This window comes from Anabrus simplex, chromosome 1 (assembly GCF_040414725.1).
Source record: "Anabrus simplex isolate iqAnaSimp1 chromosome 1, ASM4041472v1, whole genome shotgun sequence".
Taxonomy (NCBI): domain Eukaryota; kingdom Metazoa; phylum Arthropoda; class Insecta; order Orthoptera; family Tettigoniidae; genus Anabrus; species Anabrus simplex.
Window position 1 is genome coordinate 367,694,898 of NC_090265.1, and position 24,462 is coordinate 367,719,359.

Below are 24,462 nucleotides of genomic sequence, written 5' to 3' on the forward strand. Positions count from 1 at the left end.
TGAAGATAAATTCCCTTTCGTTATCGTCTTCATAGATCTCACTGTCTGAATCAGCCTTCTGCTATGTATCACTGTTATGATCCTAATCCGATACGTTTATAATTTCCTCCTCCCCATCCAAAAAATCCGAGGCAGAGTCTTCTATTTCATCGAACAACTGGCTCTAAATGTCAGGTATGTCTTCATCATTGACAAAACGACAGCTTAAATAGAAATATAGTACATGTAATTACATCTGACTTTGCCTAATTCCCCAAAAAGTACAGAGGAGAGGAAATTTTAAATAAATAAATTTTATTAAATGAACGGGTGCGCAGTTGACTTTCTCAACCAGCTTCAGGCTCCAAGAGTTCTCTCGAAATAATTACACACGTATCTCTTCCACTGTTGTCGAAACTCGACTGAACTGAAGGTCAAGAGTGAGAACAAAGGTATTAGTTGCAAGGTGGGGAAAGACTGACAGTTCTAGGAATTATGTTGTAAAATAGCATGCTGGTCTAGGGTTAATGATAACCCTGTTTCCTATAAAATTTCAGTCTGTTTAATAAACTTCTCCTTAAATAAATAGTTGGAGATCACATTAAAACTTATATTCACTGAGTCATAATCTGGAATGTTGCAGACCAAGATTTATTGTGTTTGGCACCCTCGGCACAGCCCATTTCGGTGTCCTCTCCTATTGTATTATTAGCAGTGGTGGCACGTGACCCTTATCAAAGTGTTAGCGCACTAGTTTGTAGAAACATGGATAAAAACAATGTATGGGTATTAAAGCTCAAATAGAATCATGCATTTTTAATAAATTTATACAAATCAGTCCTCTCCATACACCTATATATATTACATCTCGTAACACAGTTCTATCCGGCGATTTTTGGCAGCAAAAACATCTATAACAGAATCATGGAACCCCGGATTATTCCTACAGCTTTTCAGGAGGTTCTTCTGAATTGAAATTAATGACAATTTTAATTATCTTTCTTGTTTTTGCATACATCTTGAATAAGATTTTATGTGCTTCATTGCCGAGGAAGATCGTTTGATGAGGTGCTAGTTGCAGGAATAATCAAAATTAAAGAACAGAGTTTGGTTACTTCAGGTAATACCACATTTAATCCTGAACATGTTAAATATTTATAAATTTTTAATATGCAGGACTTCTTAAATTCTGTTGATGGGTGGATGGCCGACAACTCAGTTTTGAGTACCAGGATGTTGAAGTAGCTACCACATGATTTAACAAAGGATTTGAATAGCTGAACAGAAAAAGAGTCTATGTATGTTTCAAACAAGTTAAAATCCAAAAGAGAAAGAAATTCCAGCTTATTCAGTTCGGGGAAAAAAGGTACATAATATGTCGAACCATTGTATCAAGTACCGGTACTTCACAATGCAGTCTTTACTTTGTCAATTTCCATATCACCAATTCACTGCCTTTTAACTCTAACATATTTGACAGAACTAATGAATGTTCGTCTGTGCACTGCTTCTGAAATAAATAAAATTTATCATGTTTTTCATTCAGAAATCTCTTGAATTCATTGACTTTGGCATCACAATATCTTATGTCATTAAGTTTGGTTTGCAAAATGTTGAACAAGATTTTTGCTTGAGGCAGAACAGATGAGAATAAATTTAAGAGGAAAGTATATTCAAAATCTTGTAGAGTGGCAAAGAAACCCCTCGAACAAGTTTTTGTTTCACCATCCCATTATTTGGTGTTGCTTATGACTGACTTGAAGAATGTCTTCATATCCTTTTTTTGTTTTTACTTTTCATATTACTTCAACCAAACGATCTGTATGTATCTAGTGGGTCAGGGCGACTGATGGCAAATGCGTAGTAATAAAAGCCTGAAATGCAGCTTTTCTCTTTTCTATTCACAAACATAGGAAGCAACATTGTTTTGCTACACCCATTAAATAAGGGTAAACAGATGAACATTCTCAAGAAATTAGAAATTTATAAATTACAGAAAATTGACAACAAAAATAGTTTAAACGAACACATGGCAGATGACAATCAGTTATTTAAACTTGCAATCCAATATTCTAGAAAGAGAAAGAAAGGCAAAGGGCAACAACAACTCCCCCCTATGCTGCAGACACCTCCCACTCCACCCCTCCACCCCTCCAGTTGTTCAACTCACCAGCTAAGTCAGTCTGCCGATTGAGCTCATAGTACCCACACACCCGCTAGACCTCTGCATCTAATGTAAGTTACTTTCTATTTCAAAGTTGGATTCTCAGCTTGACATGTTGCTTTTAGAACCATTACATTTTAGTTCTTTTCTTTTTTCTTACAGACAAATGAAAAGTCCATTTTAACCTGGCAGGCTTGATCTACAAATAACAGATTACTTTCTGTTAAGATATTGCAATGATAAGTGGACGGTCTCAACACCAAATGGTGGGACTGCAAAAGACTATTAATAATGCCACATTTAAATACAGGATCAACACTCATCCAGCTGTATTTTAATGCATCACGTACGGTACAGACATTTAGTAGATTCGGCATATAACATGAAATTTTTTTTTTGTTTGAATTTTTAATATTGTTGTATTGTCATCTTGGCTGCAATCTGGTGCCACATAGTTCATTTTAAATAAGGTCTTTGGTACATGTGATTTTACTAACAAGCTGAAGAAGAGAATTTGGTTTTCTCAAAACATGTACCTGTGTGTGTATATAAGTAAATGATAGTTTAAATAATAATACATTCTGAATTGTATTGACAAGGTGGAACCTGGACACAATTAACTGTTACTTCTTGAAGATCTGGAGAAAAAGTTGCAAACCCAGATATAGCTTCAAAGAATACTTTGCATTCCTTAATGGCTTTAACAGATTGTTTTATTACTAGGTTTAGGTTGTGTGCATAGCAGTGCACAAATAAGGCTGACTGATATTTGGCAAGAATAATCTGTTTTAGACCATTATGTGTTCCAGCCACAACAGAACACCCATCGTACTTTTGAGCAACTAATTTGTCACTAAATTGGAATTCGTTCATTAAACTGTAATCATGCCCAGTCAGAGAAACAGCAGAGTGATCAGTACTTACATCAATGAACCTAATAAATCTCTCCTAAATATCATCATTTGTAACATAATGAAGCACAGAAGAAAGCTGAGATGTTTGTGTTAGGTCCATGGCCTTATCTTTTACCACAGTTTCAGATGGTGGTTCTTTGATCTCTTCTTTTATTTTCTTTATCAAAACAGCTGAGACTGAATTGATTAACTCATTCTGGATATCATGGGAAGTACCAAGAAAAGCAGGAAAGGTTTCCAAGGGGTTCCAAAATTTTTCATCGTAAGTGGCTCAATAATGGAACAATTCAATAAAATTTCCTCTATTGAGTCATGGTTTTCAGTATGGTTCCTAAAAGGCAGCTCCTGCTCCACCAGAAAACAAACAGCATCTATTAGACAACTAACTACATACCCATTCACTTTAATTTTTTCTTTAGGTTTGTCCCAAATAATTTTGAAGGCAAGACTTAGGGATTCCCCTATTCTAGTGCTAGCAAACTTCAATAAAGCTAGTTTAGAAATAACATAGAGTACAGACTGTTCATTTAATTTCTTTAGTACATAATAACTGTTAACATCACAAACTCCCTTTGTTGTCCAAACATTCGTGCCTGTTGAAAATAAAAGGCAAGGCCAGCAATACAAGAAACATGACTTCTTACAACCATGCAGCCATGAATCATTTGTGTACCAGGAAACATTAAAATGATACATTTTGCCTCTTCATTCTGTTACCATAGCTGATATACTAGGAGTGGGTCTCCCATTATCTATGATTTGTATCCAAGCAGCAAGATAACCAATAATTAAGGGTTAAGGATAAATGATAGGATTACTGTTAATAAGTCCTCAATAATCCAGCCGCATTCACCCTCCATCATAACTGAATCTCTCTTTAACAACAAGAAAGCCACAGCAAGCACAAGACACGCTCCTAACGATCACCACCAAAGACTGCATATGATTACTGTTAAGTTAGCCTCTCAACTGAGGTAAACATGCGAGCCTAGATGCTAGCATGATCAGCCCTGTGCAGTGTTTCTGAGTGCATCGAATGTGCAAGCGCACCCCAACTGAATTGAAGCTCATCATGTTTGCCTTGGCAAAATAGCAAACAGAGTGCAAAGTCCACATATCTTTATCAAGAGACAGATGCGAAGCATTCATCACTTAAAGTGGTATTTATGCGGAAGAGAATTAGGTTTTATGGTTGTTATAATATACCATATACGGTATTAAATAAACAAATTATATGTCATAATATTATGTAGTCATATTCATTGATCTTTCGTTTTAGATGGTGTTAGCCCGGCTAACATGGCAAACATAGACATGCTGCGCCTGATCAATCAGTCAGTCAATACTGATCTACATTTAGGGCAGTCGCCCAGGTGGCAGATTCCCTATCTGTTGTTTTCCTAGCCTTTTCAAAGAAATTGGAAATTTATTGAACATCTCCCTTGGTAAGTTATTCCAATCCCTAACTCCCTTTCCTATAAATGAATATTTGCCCCAATTTGTCCTCTTGAATTCCAACTTTATCTTCATATTGTGATCTTTCCTACTTTTAAAGGCACCACTCGAACTTATTCATCTACTGATGTCATTCCACACCATCTCTGCACTGAGATGATTATAAGTGAAGCCTAGAGGATAACCAATAATTAAGGGTTAAGGATAAATGATAGTTAATTATTGCTTTACAAAATCAGCTGTTGAAAGGTTTTATTGTGAAGTGAATAGTTAAAAACATGTTTTTAAGATTTGCTATAATCATTTTAGTCTGTATAAAACCATTAATTATGACTTGAATATTTAATGAACTAACTAAAACTTGGAAAGACTTCCAGGATCAACATTTAAGCAGCATAGAGTTCACTTGTATTAATTTTGCCAGCTGAAAAACATTGAAGGGTGTCATCACATCTTTGTACATGTCAAGTTGGTCATTTCTGTAGGGGATACACAATCCAAGTCAATGACTTTAATGGTGTTTAAAGTTAAAATTTTAAAATATTGTATACCGAATATCACAAACTTGTTCCTAATCTTACGGATACATGATTCACATAATCTTCTTTCTTTCAAGATTTTTGGTTTTGGTAACATGATTCACATATTTTTTAATTTCTTTTTAACACCGTATCTTCACTCTACAACTTCTCGCTGGTCAAATAGCTGAAAGTTTGGGAATTTACAACTGTTAGATTCTTCAGTCCATCAAAACTAATTTATGAATAAACAAAATGTAGAATCTACCTGAAAAAGAAAACATGATAACAGAATTATACCTGAAAAAGAAAAATTAAAAATAGAAAGAACATCATCATATTGTATCAAATCAACCATCAGATCATCAGATTGTATCAATTAAATAAATCAAATAATCCAAAGAAAAGCAGCTCAGTTTGTTCTGGGTGATTTCCGACGAAAGAGTAGTGTTACAAATATGTTGCAAAATTTGGGCTGGGAAGACTTGGGAGAAAGGAGATGAGCTGCTCAACTAAGTGGTATGTCCCAAGCTGTCAGTAGAGAGATGACGTAGAATGACATTAGTAGATGAATAAGTTTGAGTGGTGTTTTTAAAAGTAGAAAAGATCACAGTATGAAGATAATGTTGGAATTCAAGAGGACAAATTGGGGAAAATATTGATTTATAGGAAGAGGAGTTAGGGATTGGAATAATTTACTTAGGGAGATGTTCAAATAAATTTTCAAATCCTTTGCAATTATTTAAGAAAAGACTAGGTAAACAACAGATAGGAAATCAGCCACTTGGGCATCTGCCATAATTGCAGATCAGTGGTGACTGATTTGATTTGACTCAAATATTTTGAAATGTTTAAACGTTTAAATGTTTAATTTCTGTCTAAATACATACTCAAAATTTTGAACTTAGAAGTACTCCAACAGTGTTTCGTCACTCCTTACGAGTCTAGCATAGAATTCAAGGGGGTATAATACTCTGTTGTTGTGGGATTTCACTTGGCTAGTTTGTCGGTTAACTTTCCATTACCTCGTGTTCTGGGGAAGTCAACAACATGCTGAACTGTACTCTTTTCTTTGAACTTGCTTTACGTTGCACCGACATAATTAGGTCTTATGGCGACAGTGGGATAGAAAAGGGTTAGGAGTGGGAAGGGAGCAGCCATGGCATTAATTAGGGGACAGCCTCAGCATTTTCCTGGTGTGAAAATGGGAAACTACATACAGAAAACCATCTTCAGTGCTGCCGACAGTGGGGTTCGAACCCACTATCTCCCGGATGCAAGTTCACAGCTGTGCGCCCCTACCCGCACGGTGAACTGTACTTTTAGGGTTATTACCATTAATATTACTGCTCCAATTACAATTATGACAATGCAATCCATGTACCTTTCAGTGAAGTCAAATCAAGGGATGAAAGGAATGGATATTGATCCTGAAACATGTATGATAAAATAAATAATTTTCAATCATTAAAAATGTTTTGTCAAGGTGGACCCAACATAAACTATTTCAAATAGTTTCTTTAGTCAATACAGGTTCAAATAAAATATTTGTTATGGTATGGTTAAGTTTATCAACAGTGTAAATTATCTATTGAAAAAAAAGTAATTTCTCCACCTCCCATTTCAAGAAACAACATAGAACTGGGAGTAGGAAAATTATGAAATTTGTATTCCGTTCACATATTCAGGACAAAAAACAAACAAATAAAGCTGCAGAAGAATTTTTGGAGAGGGCTCTAGAGCAATTTTCCCATTACACCCCCATCCTCTATTTACAACAATGAATAAAGCTGGTTTGAGCGTGAAATGCGATTGAAAAGTACTCTACCTTTTATAGGTGAGAAACATATACACCATAGCCCAATCGTTTAGTTCATTCACAGATTCATCCACCATAATGCTAACAATCAGTATGGATGGTTATTTGTTCCCTAAATTATCGTACCGCAGGAGTCAACCGGAACCTTCAGTCCTCTGGTTTAAAGCAGATAACATCACTATCAATGCCACAAAATCAGGTAAAATGGAAAAAACAGAACTGAAAGTATGATTCAGAGAAGCCTCTTTCCACTCTCTGAAGACAAATGTGCCCTGCTTTTGGATTCGTGGACCACATACAGTGATACAAAATATAAGATGAAATACTAGTACGTTGGTTCCACTTAGTCCAATACCTATAAGTTTATTTACAATTCAAAGTTGTAAAAGCATTTTATAAAATAACAGGACATGTTTCTAAAATGTTACAAATTCACAAATGTAGATCAAATTGATTTAATGCCAGCCAGACCACTGAGTGGAAATCAGCTGACATACAGACATGATATGATGTAAACACAGAACTCTTATTTCATATCGCACATTATGACTGGACGGCAGTTGATTTCCACTCAATGGTCTGGCTGGCATTAAATCAATCTGATCTACATTTCTGAATTTGTAACATATTAGAAGTTTTATATTAAGTGGAACAACAATTTTAATGAATCAACTGACATTATTTTTTGCATGAAATGAATTTTAAAGACAGAATAAACTTTTAAGTACATCATCATTGTTTTACATAGAACTGTTTTGACTTCATCACATTACATCTAGTAACTTCTTCATCTGGTGATGATTCAACATGCACTTATTTTAATTTATAAATACCGTATATCATATGAGTGTGAATTTTATTCATGTTTTGTAACTTTTAGTACGTTAATTTTAATTTAATTCTAGATAGCTGAAGATGGCCTAATGCAGCCAAAACATGTCCTGTTATTTTAATAAGATACTTTTACAACTGTGAGTTGTAAATAAACTTATAGGTATTGACTAGGTGGAACCAGTATACTAGTTTTTCGACTTATATAACATAACTAGCAAGATACCCGTGCTTCGCTACGGTATTATACTGAAATTTATAATTGAATGCTTATTGTTTTATATATAACCAGCTGATATTCGCGATCTGACTCTTTTTCTGAGAGATGCTGCTAAATTTGGCAATCTGACTCGTTTTCTGAGAGATTACGGTAACATTCCTCCCAATTTTCAATCTTTTTTCCAGAAATCGATTTCAAACTTCCCGGGCTAGGTCCAGGTATTCCACCCAGTCAGTTGGGTCCCTAAATCCTTGCCATATTTTCCTATAAGCATTTTTAATGTGGATCAAATCCTTGAGGAGATCCGGCGTGGTGTCGTCTTGGGTGCCTTGGCGGTACTAAACCGGCGACTGGACTGCAATCATAGTCATTACCCATCCAGGACCCGTTTCCAGCACGGTCCGCACATTTTGACAAAGGTCCAGAACATTATTATTATTATTATTATTATTATTATTATTATTATTATTATTATTATTATTATTATTATTATTATTAGATGTTCTGGACCCCACAGCAAGATGTAAGACCTCTACTTGCTTGGCGGTAAGTTACATCTGCTGCTGCTGCCATTGTCATTGATGACAGTATGACCAGCACCATTGTCGCCCGTAGGCAAGTGCGCAGGACTTCTGGAGATACGAATGACATACTTCCGAGCATTATTGACCTTATTATAGAGGTGAACAATTGCACGGTCAATCTTATACCTATCGTTTATTTCAAATGTGTTTAAATTTTTATTTATATGCCAGAAGAATCTACTGTAATCTAAGAAGGTTCTCCAAAGGAAAAGATGGCTCTTGAAAACAAACCCAGGAAAGATTAAAAATGATCGGTTTATGATCAGAATAAGTACATTGAAAATCCACAACCTGTTTCCAGTCATTCAGCCGGGTCAGGAATGGAATGAATAAGCCCCCAGCTAGCGGTGAGGATAGGAATTGTGCCGGCTGCCAAAGCCTGTCGCACTCCTCTGGGGCAATGATTAATGAATGACAAATGAAATAAAATGATATTGGAGAGTGTTGCTGGAATTAATGATGACGGGGAAAACCGAGTACCCGGAGAAAAACCTGTCCTGCCTCCACTTTGTCCAGCACAAATCTCACATGGAGTGACCAGGATTTGAACCATGAAACCCAGTGGTGAGAAACCAGCGCGCCGCCGCCTGAGCCATGGAGGCTCCTTATAAGTACATTAGGAGCAGTAAAATCAATTGGTCTCACCTCCGTTTTCACCTCCCCCCCCCCCCCCCAAAAAAAGAAGGCCTGTTTCTTTATGTTTAAAGGAGATTTCAAATACGAATGTTCACGTGTGTTACCTTCAGTTTTGAGATTTAAGTATTCCCATAAAAATAATTCACTTTTTTTCACTTATTTTCACACTCCTCCCCCCCCCCCTTAAGTGAATTTTCCGGCAAAAAGTATTTGTTTCTTTAATAGTAAAGGATATTCTAAAAACCGATTATCTTTAGTTTTTGAGATATGTGTCCTCATGAAACGAATTCAACTCCTTTTCACACCCGCCCCCAAAGATGATTCCCCGCCCCCCCCCCCCCCCAAAAAAACGCGTCGTTTTATTTTTAAAGATCTAAATACCAATTTTCACGTCTGTAGCAACTTTAGTTTTGATTAGATGTAAGTATCCTCATAAAATTAATTCAATTAATTTTTCAATTTTTCACCCCCACCCCTCCCCCCCCCCCCCCCTCATTGGATTTTCCGAGAATATCTGTTTCTTTACTTTAACAGGAGATTCCAAATACCAGTTTTTACGTCTGGAACATTTTACGATTCTGAGAAATACTGTAGATATAGTCTTTCTAAAAATTCATTCCAATTTGTCACTCCTGTTTAACCCCCATTAATTAGATTTTCCAAAAACATAAAAATTAATGTTTCTGTATTTTTTAAGGAGATTCCATATATTAACCGTCTGGTCTGTATTATCTTCAGTTTCTGAGATATAAGTATCCTCATTAAAGACATTCAACCCCTTATTCACACTTTTCACCCCTCCTATTGGGATTTACAGAAAACAAAAAAATACGTGTTCTTTTATTTTTAAAGGAAATTCTAAATATCAATGTTTACATCTGCAGACTTTTGAAGTTTTGAGATATAGATACACTCATTTTAAAACTTCACCCCCTCCCCCTTTCAACCCCCCACTATTTGGATTTTCTAAAAACAAAAAGTACATGTTTCTTTATTTTTAAAGGAGATCCCAAATACCTTTTTTCAGGTCTGTAATATCTTCAGTTTCTGAGATATAAGTATCCTCATTAAAGGCATTCAACCCATTTTTCACTCCTTTTCACCCCTCCTATTGGGATTTTCCAAAAACAAAAAAATACGTGTTTCTTTATCTTGAAAGGAGATTCTAAATACCAATTTCTATATCTGAAAACTTTTACAGTTTTGATTTATAGATACACTCATTTTAAAAATTCACCCCCCCTTTTGACTCCCATTATTTGGATTTTCCAAAAACAAAAAATTCATGTTTCTTTATTTTTAAAGGAGGTTCCAAATTTAAATTTTTATGACTATAACATCTTCACTTTTTGAGATATAAGTCTCCTCATAAAAGGTGTTCAACCCCTTTTCCCACCTTTTCACTCCCCCTTCATGGGATTTTCCAAAAACAAAAAAATATGTGTTTCTTTATTTTTAAAGGAGATACCAAATACCAACTTTTATTACTCTAAACCTTTAAGTTTTTGAGATATAGATATTCTCATTTTAAAAATTAACCCCCCTTTTCACCCCCTTAGAGATGGAATATCTGAAAATCCTCCCTTAGCAAGCACCTATGTGTTAATATGAATGTATCCCCAAAATTTCATTTCTCTATGTCCAGTATTTTTGGCTCGGCAATGATGAATCAGTCAGTCAGTCAGTCAGTCAGTCAGTCAGTCAGTCAGTCAGTCAGTCAGGACAAGTTATTTTATATATATAGATTGTCAATATGGATCCAAAATGAAATTTATTTCATGTGATACAACATGTCTTGAAGACATTTCTCCACGCACAAAATTGAACTGCTTCAGATCCCTCCAGGTACCACAGGTATAATTCAACCGTTAGACAAATTCTTCTTCTGGCTGTGGAAAGCTTTTTACCACCAGTTAATAGAAACTCCAACTTCTCGTAATGATGTTAAAGTTGAGGTTCACCACAGAGACACAATCCTTAAACTGCAGTCTTTCATATATTTTCAGTTATCATCTCCACAATTTTGGGATATGGTAAGATATTCATGGTTTGCAATGAATTACACCAGAAAGCGATCTCCTGAGTTCATAGTGCCCGCTAAATATTGTTTGGAGAAAAAGAAAGAAATGTGTGAAGAACAGTGTGGCAATGAAGTTCTAATCTGTTGTGCTTGGTATACAAAAACTCTTGTGTTATCACCGTACAATTTATACCAGTCATTTCTGATATCATTTTGTGAGTGACTGACAAGTGAGTGAAACAATATAGTTTCAGAGCAGGTTGAGAGACTGCATGCATATACGGCCCACAAAAGCACAACTCCAAACTGGCTCAGGAATGTCCAGCTGTCCCACCTATCATGCTTGCATACCAGGATTTGAGGTATGATTTCAGAGCCTTGCAGTTAAATCTCTTACAGTACAATGGATGTGTCAAAAAAAATTCAGGAGAGGTTTCAACCTGTCTTACTTTTTACTTCCCTTGTCACTTAACTTATAAATATTAGGTTCTTCAGTCCGCTGAAACTAATTCAAGTATAAAACTGTTGTCATATATTTTAGGGTTGGTGTCAGGAAGGGCATCCGGCCGTAAAACAGAGCCAAATCCACATGTGCAACACAGTTTGCACCCACAACCCCAAAGGTGTGGGAAAAGTGGAAGGAAAAAAAAGACTGTTGCCATGTATTTTCTTTTTCAGGTAGTTTATAAATTTATTACTCAAAATTAATTTTGGCTGCCTGAAGAAGCTAGCAGTTATAAATTGATAGAGTATGTTACGGCCATATTTTAACATTTTCCAGTGGCTCAGGTGGCAGAGCGCCGGCCTCTCAACCCTGGGTTCTGTGGCACCCGGCGAGACAGGTTTTCTCCGGGTACTCCGGTTTTCCCTGTCATATTTCATTCCAGCAACACTCTCCAATATCATTTCATTTCATCTGTCAGTCATTAATCATTGCCCCAGAGGAGTGCGACAGGCTTCGGCAGCCGGCACAATTCCTATCCTCGCTGCTAGATGGGTCTTCATTCGTTCCATTCCTGACCCGGTCGAATGACTGGAAACAGGCTGTAGATTTTCACTTTTCAGTTAGTTCTAAGTTACGTTTCAAGATATGTTATTTATTTTTTCAATACATTTGATTGCATGTCCCTGGTCATATTTTGCATATACTGCAAAAAATATATTTTAAAATATACTTTAAGATTACCTAACATGCATTTCTCATGAGATTAAGAGAAATTATTAATATTCACAGGTGTGCTCATGAGCTGCTCAAGCGACGAGACAAGAAGAAGAAGCGCCTTTGCCCCGACTGTCACCGATCAGTCAGTTCACGTCTCTACCTGTACTGTGAGGACCCACACAGTCTGAATCAGCATCACTCCACTTTCAGCCTTGCTAGTCTCAGTCTGCGTGCCAGCAGCCTCACTCTCAACAGTCACCAGGCTACATCGTCCGTCTGAAATAACGACTCCACCAAGAAACTATCTACAGCTACCCAGACTACTTCCTCCAGCAGCTCATCATTGTAAACAAGGTCCCTCCAGCCATATGGACCATTTTATGCTCATATAAAATCATAAGAGTCACATCACTAAATGATATAAATACATGACATTCCATTTCATTTTCCATTATTGAAAGGCAGAAGAGAGCAGTGATATAAAAAACAGAAAAATCCTACCATTCAGATACTCTTGCATAGCCTAGTGCAGGGATGGCAAACTTTTTCCAACTAGTGTGCCATTTTAAGTTTGGTTTATTATTCACTACTGTCTATTGTGCCACATGTTATTTTTCTTTAAGGGAAGGATACAACAACAACCCCCACCCCTGACTTTCTTTCTTAATTCCCAGTTACGTTTCAAGATATGTTATTTATTTTTTCAATACATTTGATTGCATGTCCCTGGTCATATTTTGCATATACTGTAAAAAATATATTTTAAAATATATTTTAAGAATACCTAACATTATTTGTAAAAAAAAAAAAATAAGTGCCCATTATAACACACTTAGTCATTAAATATTATTAAATATAAAAATAAAAAATACTAATATTGCCAATGGACTTTTAGTGAAATATCGTTCTCACATTTAGTGTGAAACTTGTTGCTGAATCTTAGCAGCCATGTCATTTATATTAGGTTCATAACTTGCTGTCTTCAATAACACACAAGATATTGACTTCACAATGTTTATTGTAGAAAATAGCTGCGCACAGGTGTATGATGACCCAAACAAAACAAATTTCTTCATGGCCAAAACTTCTGTGGGAGGCTGTTCCACTATTCAAGTTTTAAGTGTTCACCATAAACAACACACTTGATTTTCACCAATGACTTTAAGTGAAGGGAAGTATTTGCTTCAACATTCCTGACAAATAGTTCAAGTTTTCTCTGAAATGATTTTATGATCTCAAACATCTATCTCCAGTGTGTCCCTTTCCATTAAATTGCACAGCCAAATAGGGTCTATGAATTTTGGGAATTCTTCCTGCTTTTCTGTCATGAAGAAGCAAATTCCATCTAGAGTTTGACAAATCTCTGGAGTATTTGCCCACGACTCAGCTAGCAAACAAAATTGTACATTACAAGTCTGCCATGTTGAGTTTCCACTTCATGTAACATCTTTGTGAATTGGCAGTTATTTAGAGCATGTGCAGATATAAAGTTCACAATTTTGGTTACCACCGAGAGTACACTTTCAAATGACTTCATACCTTCTTTTGCACATAGGGGTTCCTGGTGTAATATACAATGGAACCATAAAATAGGGTGTTTAACTTCTTCTTTAGGAAATTTCAAAAAGTCATTATGAATACTTGCCATACTTAGGGCAGCATCACTTGTCACAGACACAATTTCCTATAAGTCAAACCCCATTTTGATAAAAGTTCTTGCTTCGCTTCATTCATTACATCTTTCCCTGTTGTTGTAGTTCATAAGCTCAGCAATTTAACTAATTTCTCCCTCATCACATTTCCACAAGGAAACTGGACAAAAATAGCTAACTTTGCTTGCAAGATCGCATCCACCCTGTCATCAAGACATATTGAATACATCTGGGATTTATCTGAATCAGTTTACAATTGCTCCAAAACATCTCCATTCATTCTTATATATATCCTGGACAGTATTTCTGCTAGCTGGCATTTCTTTAATTCCGTTAATCATTTGTTATTTGTTACAAAAGTTCTCAAATAATGTGTCAGACATCAGTATGAAAAGAATTCACCATCAGAAAGCAATTTCCAGTGCTATACTATGCAGTGAGACATGGAAACTAGGTGCACTGATATTATTGCTTGGCCTGAAAGATGATACAAAAGAACTCATTTGTTTTGTGTATTGTTCAATTTGTGAAACAAACTCTCTTCTTTCTTCATTTGGGATGGAACAAACACTTGAATGATTCATTTCAAAATGGTGCTTTACATTAAATGTGTGGGATACAACACATTCTGAACACAGGCAACACAAAGCTTTATTGTTTCTTTCTATCATTCTGAATTCCCTTGTCCACTGTTCTTGAAAAATCTGGCCACTACCTTTGTTAAGTTTCTGTTCAGTTTTTTTTGTCCTTTGTTTTTCTTGGCAGCACCAAAAGCATGTTTGCAAGGTCTGTATACAAAACCACCAGAAAACGATATTCAATAAACAGTTACACACTGAGAATAATTACACGCTACTAGTTACTACGCACAAGTGACTGACGTAGGGGATCAAAGGGCTCGCTGGCCATATCTGATACTCTTACTGCACTTGACTTGCAGACCTATCAGTATTGCGGTGTTGCCATATTGAACATCTGATTGGAACTAGAATTTACATTTTTTATATTAATTTCTTACACGTAAAACTATATGGTTATATGTTGCACGAGATATGTATAGTCTATAGTACAAAACGTATATAAAAACATTAATATGTTCATGTTGCATGCCACTGAAATCATGTTTGTGTGTCATAGGTTTGCCATCCCTGGCCTAGTGAGTCATATCAATTAGATATTGGTAGCCTCATATGTGTCCTCCAATTAAAACGAAATCACTGAGCGAGTACGATGACCCAGAGTAGTCGGACCAGTTTTTGTCTGCTTCTCCAAATGTACTGACCTTTATGAACATCAGCTATCTTTGAAAATCAAATTGGAGCCATTGACTGAACAGAAATAAGCCTTGGATATGATTCTTGTATACTACAAAATTTCATCACAGTAGATCTTGTAGTATATGTTTTAATGTTCAGAAATTCATTGTCTTCACTACAAACAACATAGCTGATAATAAACAGGTGACAAATGAACTAGAAAGTTGTGCAGAAAGTAGGCTGGCAAGTCATAAATTTTGCTATTTTTATTACTCTAAATAATGAAGGCATGCACCTCACTTAGAATGTAGTTTCAGGTAACATTCAAGTACAGCAGCAGAACTTATCTGTAGTAACATGGGTAAATGGAAAAGGTACTAAGTATGTGTTCAAGGGAAAAGGTGTCTCCAATCATTATGGGGGGCAACATCAGCAAGACACACTGTTCTCGTTCATCACTTCATTATTATTTTTTATTAATGGTTGGTCAGCTAAATTAAAAACAATATTTTTCATATTTTTAGGATGATAAAAGAGGAACTGACAAATTTCTCATTTCATTGAAATAATAAATAACATTATGCCCTTTAGAAGAACAGAAACAACAACAACTATATAAAATCAAGTTAACAGCTTTTATTATTTTACAGTACATTGACCACAGAAACGAGAAGTAATTCACGCTATTCAAAAAACAATCTCACACTGTAATAGTATGTTGTAGTTCTCACTTACTGTAACTAGTTTTAGAAGTTGTACAATACCACACCATAATTCTACTTTGTCCCTCAATATAACGTTCCTCCAAATTCATTTTGAGTGTAATAACACTCACACTACATAAAAATTTATTGCATGGATATTCTGAACCAGTGGCAGTTGGTGATAATGTCAGCTGGGTACGCATACTTGAAATATGGTAAGTTAGAGTAAACTTTTCATTACTCCCATTTTTGGAGGGAACGAAGTTCAAAAATAAAAACCATTGATTCAATGCTAGCAGAATGTTTAGTGTTTAACTCATGGACACTCCTTATGTCAGGTTTAGATAATAATAAAATCAAGAATCAGTTATTCACACATGATGCACTCTTTAAAAATAACAACTCCAGTTGAGGGAGCACTTTAAGTAATTTTCACTCATGGGCTGAACACCGCCCCCATCCCCACCCATTTAAAATGATATATCGACCAGGGTTAATAACATAGCCTACCTCACCAATATAATTGTAGTTTGACAGGCTTTAAACAATTTAGAAAACCAATATTCACATTTTATTTACATTCTTTGCATACAGTAGAACCTCGATAATTCAAAATTGGTTAATTCAAAATGCCGCCTAATTTGAAGAAGCTCTCATTCCTGGAAACACAAGATATGGTTTTGTATGTCATTTAAATTGTTTAATTCAAAATACTGATAATTCGTCATTCGAAGTAAAATGTCGGCCCCATTACCGAAATTCAGACTTTTAATTCGAAACTGCCTTTACATTCTAAAACAATAGTAAGTTACAGAGTAATTTAAATTCAAAATTTATCTGCGTCATGATAGAATGCATCTTCCGGAATGTGCACGGGTAGCTTTCTGCACTTTCACACACTTCGGTGTGTCTACAACTACAGTGTGCTTCATAATTGCTAAGTTCGAGTGAAATCGGAATTCTTTTGTATTCAAAGTTTTAAGGAACGTCTATGAGAATGATCAGCAGCATTAACTTCATTAAATGAGACTATCAAGAGACTGCAAAGCTAATCCTTGGAAATCGTTTATTGGTCTTCAATTACTAAGACCCTATGCTGCTAAATTTCAAGTTATTCTGCCATTTACCAATATGACAAATAGAAATAGACTTTCAGTTTATTAGATCACGTTGAATCCATATGTATAGTTCATGACAAAGAGATCTTAAGTACTGAACAAAAGTGGCAACTGGACACTAGTGAGAACTGAACACACCTTTGAATTTTGCATCTGATGCTTTTCCAGAAATTCTTATTCTGTTGGCAGGGATCTGTTAAGTAGAGTACAGATATATTACATGTTATAATTCTCATGTTAGGTCCGTACTGAAATGTACGTAAATACAAAGTATGTTACAAGTGTTTATTTATATATCCACCTATTCAATACAAAGAGATCTTTTTAGAAATTAAATATTATTATAAAATGTTAAGGGACATGTTTCGCCCATATTAAGAGCATCATCAGCCTCAAATTCAAACCTGTATGGTGAAAAATCAGGATCCTATCAACGTCGATAAACCTTCGACTTTCGTCCTTCAAATAAGATAAATACATCTATAGACAACCGAATGCTTTTTCCTTGCTCCCACAATTACGTAAGGAAGACTGTTATCTTATCATAACACATTTGACTTTCACTCCTTCAGCCAGTTAAATAGACTATAGGCAGCTGAACAGCCATTTAAGAAATCTGTTGTCTTATCACAACATACGATATTGACATCTGTAACAGTGTATCAGCTTTGCTTTTTCTTATCATCTTCAAGGAGGCACATTTCTGTTTCATTATAAAGACTGAGCTGTTCACTGCCCTACCCCAACAAGTTTTTCAATGCTCCGGAAAGTATATTCATGTGAACTTATGACATGCAGCTTGATACTGCAATTTTAGCCAAGGACATTCTAATATTTTGTATGTTTAGACTGACACCTATAATGATATCCTCTTTTTATGGCTTGTAAGAGCAATCAGGATCCTGATTTTTCACCATACAGGTTTGAATTTGAGGCTGATGATGCTCTTAATATGGGCGAAACATGTCCCTTAACATTTTATAATAATATTTAATTTCTAAAAAGATCTCTTTGTATTGAATAGGTGGATATATAAATAAACACTTGTAACATACTTTGTATTTGAGTACAGATATAGCCAACTGAATACTGGTGGGAATCAAACGTGATGTGAAATCTGAATGTTGTGGGTTTGGTTCCCATCAGTTGGCCATTTTTGTACTGTACTTAAGAACTCTTTGCATGTACCATATGTACTCAACATGATTTAATAAGCTGAAAGTCTGTTCCTAGTACTTTGCAGTCACAAAAGCTAAATATTCAATATGATAGTAATATTATTCTTTGAAATAAAAAATCAATTAGAGAATGGTTTAAATTATTTTCCTCATGCTGCTACATATGTCTTTTAAGATTGCTATTGACATTCTGACATGAAACTATCTTATATTCCCACAGCATCATTGTCTTCATAAGCTTGTTTCATGTTTAAGTACCGTAATCTGATATGTTGCACATAGCTTCTCAGATTTTTATACTGATTAGGCCTACAGGTGTTCTTTACCTTATGCTTAAAATTGTACCATTTATGTTGCTACAATATGTGCATCACAATATAGTATACTTAAATCCAATTGCTTCATTTAAACATTCCACTTCATTAGATTATGTCCAACTCGCTGGCTGAATGGTCAGCATCCTGGCCTTCAGATCAGAGGGTCCTGGGTTCGATTCCCGGCTGGGTCGGGGATTTTAATCTTCATTCGTTAATTCCAATGGCCCGGGGGCTGGGTGTTTGTGCTGTCCCCAACATCCCTGCAACTCACACACCACACATAACACTATCCTCCACAACAATAACACGCAGTTACCTACACATGGCAGATGCAACCCACCCTCATCGGAGGGTCTGGCTTACAAGGACTGCATTTGGCTAGAAATAGCCACATGAAATTAAAATTAGATTATTTATTCTTTTAAATGTTATTACTGCAGCAAAGTCATGCATTATTGTCTGCCAATATTGTCTATTCTTCAAGAACAACAAATTTGTTCTTAAGAATAGTTTCCTACTCAATCACTAATTTCTTCCAGTTATTCTTATAATTTATGTCTGCATACATATGTGGAAAAATTATTTCTCTTACTGGTAGCATTCATAATTTTACTGTAGTTTTAACTTTATGTCAATGAATGGATAAAATTTGAAATGAAAAGAAATGTTTTACTTCTTTTATAGATTTTTATTTACAAATTTTGTTGCTCACATTTTTATGTTTAGTGTGGCAAGTAGCGTACAAGCACACTTAAGACTGTAAACACCGTACTGTGATTAATGTGAGAAGCTCTGAATCATTTCATCATTGTACAATCATTCTGAATTCTTGAATACATGTAGTCTGGATAGCCTGTAAGGAGTTTGGTGAAAATTTATGCAATCAGCAGCATAAATAACATGGACCTAAATATTGTTGAACGTTTTAAAGATATAGTGCTGTGTTATACAATTTATGAACAATGTCTTATAAGGATATTGGACACTGTTAAACAGTTATTGTCTGTATGAAAATGGTGCACCTTGAGTCTTTGCTCAAACTAACGTCCAGTGACGTAACCAATCACCCACTTGCACACATGGACACCAAGTTTGCTGGTGAAAGTAATAGCAATTTTTTTCTTATAAATTGTGATCAATTCTAAAAAAGCTAGTCAGTAATACTGTTGCTTGTGACCTAATATTTTAATTTGTAACATTTCAACTTTGTTTAATAAGAGAATGTTATTGAAACAAAATGTAATACTTGCAATGATTTAACCTTCTACGGCAGTCACAAATGTAAATTTAATCTGTTTTATTGAAGAAAATTATATGCTTGATGTTATAACACACATAGTTTTAAACAAAAAGGATGAAGTAATGAAACCTTCTCCTGTATTTTTTATTTCTTACCTCTTCTACCCTATTGCATTAGCCCTATTTGCCAATGACAGCCATCTACAAGTTAAGATACTACCTATACATTACAGTGAGTGCAGAGGGAACCAGTTAATGGGTCAGTTCTTAATTTTTTAAAGCTGTAAACTTCAAGATTGTAGTCCCACAGCAGATTAATAAAAAAAACTTTCTGTTGAAAAATATGTTGCATACGAAATGATATAGTATCAATATTTCTTTTCAGAGGTAGCAACGCACTCCTACTTACTGAAGGGAAAAGACCCCCATTGTGTACTTGTGGTGGTCATCTGACTATAGTACAAATCCTTACGGAGTGTGTGGGCCTAGCAATCTGCACCATAGTTTAAAACTACCTCAAGTGCTTGGGAAACTGAACCTCAAGACTCTTTCTGCTCGGAGGAAAGTAGCCGACCTAAAGCTGCTATACAAAGCAGTTAATGGTCTGTTTAGGTCTCCAGATTTAGCTTCCTTATTCCCCCTCCACGTCCCATCCCGTAATACCAGAATGAAGACCCTATTCCATACTCCTTACTCCCGGCTTTCTCTCACCCAAAGGTCCCTTTCGGTACGTATTCCAGCAATGTTTAATACATTATCTATCATCAACAACCTAGATCTCTTCATAACGTTTCCTTCCTTCTGTCATGATATTTATCATATAACTTAATTTTCCTTCTTGTTCTTTCCCGTTCTGCTCCTGTATTTACTGCAAATGTATTTTTCTTTGTTAATAACGTTGTTTATGTAAATATGTATTATATAGAATTGTACAGTTTTCATTGTGTATATTTGTGTCCTTTTTAAATATTTATATATCTTTAATTTTAGATTCATATCTATTGAACATAGCTCAGATCGTTGTAATTCGGCGTTATGCTGTTGTTGATCCTGAATAAATAAATAAATAAATAAATAATAAAATAAATATCATCTCCCTCATTCTATGAGATGACAAGCAGTCAGTAGACCTCATCATCTGTTTAATGAGGGATGTATTAAATAGTATTAAATAGTATTTATTCTTGAACATAACAGGCATTCAGCGCCCAAATTCATGTTCACAATAAAAAGTTAATAATAATAATAATAATAATAATAATAATAATAATAATAATAATAATAATAATAATAATAATAATAATCTACAAATAATACCAAACTGAAGCTCTATATACTAACTAGCTACCTGAACGAAATACTCCTTAACTACCCTAACATACTAAATATATCCTATACAAGATCATTTTATCTGTAATAATAATAATAATAATAATAATAATAATAATAATAATAATAATAATAATAATAATAATAATAATAATAATAATCTACAAATAATACCAAACTGAAGCTCTATATACTAACTAGCTACCTGAACGAAATACTCCTTAACTACCCTAACATACTAAATATATCCTATACAAGATCATTTTATCTGTAAAAGTCACCGACTCCTCGTTCCAGCACACTCATCACGTGTCCTTATGCACTCATCAACTTGCATCACATTCATTGTTCCCTGACCTACTCCCAATAAATACCATAACAATGTTAGTCAGCAATTACATTCCATCCTGCCATATCACAAACAAACAGTCCCTACCTTTACAAAATCACACATCATTTACCCAACTCCACCCACTCCACTATGTACCCAATACCAGTACTCCCCTCACCATTAATTTTATCATACTATCTCCATCCAGTGCATATCATCAAATTATTAAACATGCTTACCATAGACGTACATCACTATTCCAACCACATACCCCCGTGTTCACCCTCTTACTCTGCCTCTTTCATTTTGTTTTCACAGGACTTTTTTACCGCACAGATACCTGTTCAACTCGCCCCCGTTTTCCCACTGCTTGATAATCCATCTTAAAATAGCCTGCTCATCCCCTCTTCCCAATAGTTTCCGATGTTCGGCACTCAGTAATCTATTTCTTATCTTACTTGTTCCTTCACAGTCACCTAATAAGTGAAAATCGTCATTCACTGCCCCACATAGTATACACACTGTCTTGTAATGAGGGATGTATGTGTGTATGTTGAGTGCTCAGCCTGGAGGCTGGTTTGGACCTTAACAGCTCTGCCATCAGCCATCATAAGTGGCCCAGGCATCACTGAAGAGGCGTACTAAAGAAATGAGGAGTGATGTAGTTTCTCGTTGCTTTCCTCACTGAACCAGAAGTTGCTATTACATCTCAGTCTGCCATGCTCACTAAAATGCCTGCACCAACCAACCCTATGAGTGATATTTTCACACCATTCATAGCAGGGACTGACTGCATACGGAATGGCATTACTAGCATCATTCATACCTCAGTCACTTTCATGTTGGCAAAGCCAAGGATCAGACTGAGACAGGACATTGAAGGTAACAAATTTTTTCTAGTCCACATCAGAAGACTTAGTGCACTGTAAACACTAGGTCTTGCCAGTAAAGGCATTAATGAGGGATACTGGCCTGTTTTACTGTGTTTAAAAGTGAAGTTCTTATCTTTATTTGTTTTGAAGTCTTTCTTTTTTGTTAACTATGCTTTTATTCCTTAGACTATGTTTTTAGCTATCTTTTTGTATATTTTATTTATTTATTTATCTGAAAGTACACAGGTTTTACACCCAATTAAATACCTTCTTGACATTCAGTAACAATCTATATCTATGAAGTTAAAGTTCAACAAAAACAAAGTTAAAAGTGAACAAAAACAAAATAGAACAAAATTTACATTATATATGATACCATTTACAGTTGATAATAAATGAAAAATTCACTAAGAAATCACATGGTAATACAAAGCAAAAGACAACGCAAAAACAAAGAAACTTAAAACATGAATGAGTACACTGGGAAATATGAAGAATACCAGAAAGAAGGAATTATCAAAAATTTACAAATTGTAAAGGCAGGCTTCTAGTTTCTTACTGAATTCTTTGTCCGGTTTTGGTGAATATATCGACTTCTTTTGTTACAGTGTTATAAAGCGTTGTCATTTTTATGAAAGGTGAATTTGACTGATGCAATGTTCTTGATGTTTGAACATGAAATAATTGGTTCTGACGTGATCTTGTCTGCGGAACATGGAATGAAATGCATCTTAACAGGTCCAAGGAATCAAATCGTCCCATTACAATTTTTCTTAGTATTTGTATAGAAATTAGGAACCGTCTGGTTTTCAATGAAGTAAATTGAAATATATTCCTTAATAACTGGGTTGATGTGTCGAAAGGGCAAAAATATTAAAAGTTTTGAAATAAAGGTAACGTAGGAATTTGTTTTGTACAATTTCTATAGCATTCACTTGTTGCTTTGTATACGGGCTCCAGATTATTATAGAATATTCCAGTATGCTCCGTACCAAGGTAATATATAATTTATTCAGTACAGAGGGCTGAGTAAATGGTCTCGATGTTCTTATCAAAAATCTTAGCATTGGGTTAGCATTCTTTGTTATTGTATTGATATGATTGTTGAACGTTAGCTTACCGTCAAAAATTATACCAAGATCCTTAAACGTTAAAACCCTATCCAATTTTTCCCCCCGTATATGATAGGCTGAGACTTCAAATTCCTTCCTCCCGGTAAACGTCATGTATTTACATTTACTAACATTCAAAGACAAATTATTAATTTCACACCAAGAAATGACATTATTAATGTCCATTTGCAACTCGTCTTGGTTGTGGTGGTCGCTAATGTATTTGTAAAGTTTCAAATCATCTGCAAAAAGTGAACAGTTTGATATTTTAAGCTGAATAAAATTATTTCACTTCTAAAACAATGCCTTATTCAATTTTATTACATTCTAATATATTATTTCCTCCCCTGTGAACCGTGTGACCTTGCCATGGTGAGGAGGCTTGTGCAGCCCAATGAAGCAGATAGATCTTCCGTATGTGAAACCATATCAGATGGATATCTGTCAAGAGACCAGACTAACGAATGGTTCATCGAAAGGGGGATAGCAACCTTTTGGAAGATGCAAGGGCAGCAGTCTGGAGGATTGACTGATATAGCCTTCTAATAATATTGAACATGGCTTAGCTGTGTTGACTGCTATACAGCTGAAAGCAACGGGAAACTATAGCCGTAACTCACTCCTGAGGACATGCAGCTCTCTCTGTACGAATGAAAGATGTACTGATGATGTCTTCCTTCCATTTAAAATATTCTGGAGGTAAGATAGTCTCCCATTCAGATCTCCAGGTGGGGACTACATAGGAAGGAGCAATCATTGAGAAGATGAACACTGACATTCTGCAAGTCAGAGTGTGGAATGTTAGAAATTTGAATCATTGTGGTAGGGTACAGAATCCGAAAAGGGAAATGGATAGCCTAAAGTCAGATGTAGTTTGTATAAGGACTCTATGCCTACTAGTTGAACAGATGAGGAAGAAATCAAAAGAATATATGAAATAGAACATTTAATACAATACTAGCAAGATACCCGTGCTTCGCTACGGTATTATAATGAAATTTATAATTGAATGCTTATCGTTTTATATATAATCTGCCAAAATTCATGATCTA

The 24,462-nt window shown here is 35.3% G+C and overlaps 1 protein-coding gene across 1 annotated transcript in view; it reads left to right on the plus strand.

Annotated features, from left to right (window-relative positions):
* LOC136867287 (43 kDa receptor-associated protein of the synapse) overlaps nt 1-12,582 on the plus strand; it is a 223,603-nt gene extending 211,021 nt beyond the window's left edge. The window contains exon 9 of the mRNA XM_068226744.1: nt 12,375-12,582. Coding sequence (XP_068082845.1) covers nt 12,375-12,582 — 208 coding nt within the window. The remainder of the gene's footprint in view (nt 1-12,374) is intronic.
* Nucleotides 12,583-24,462: the final 11,880 nt, after the last annotated feature.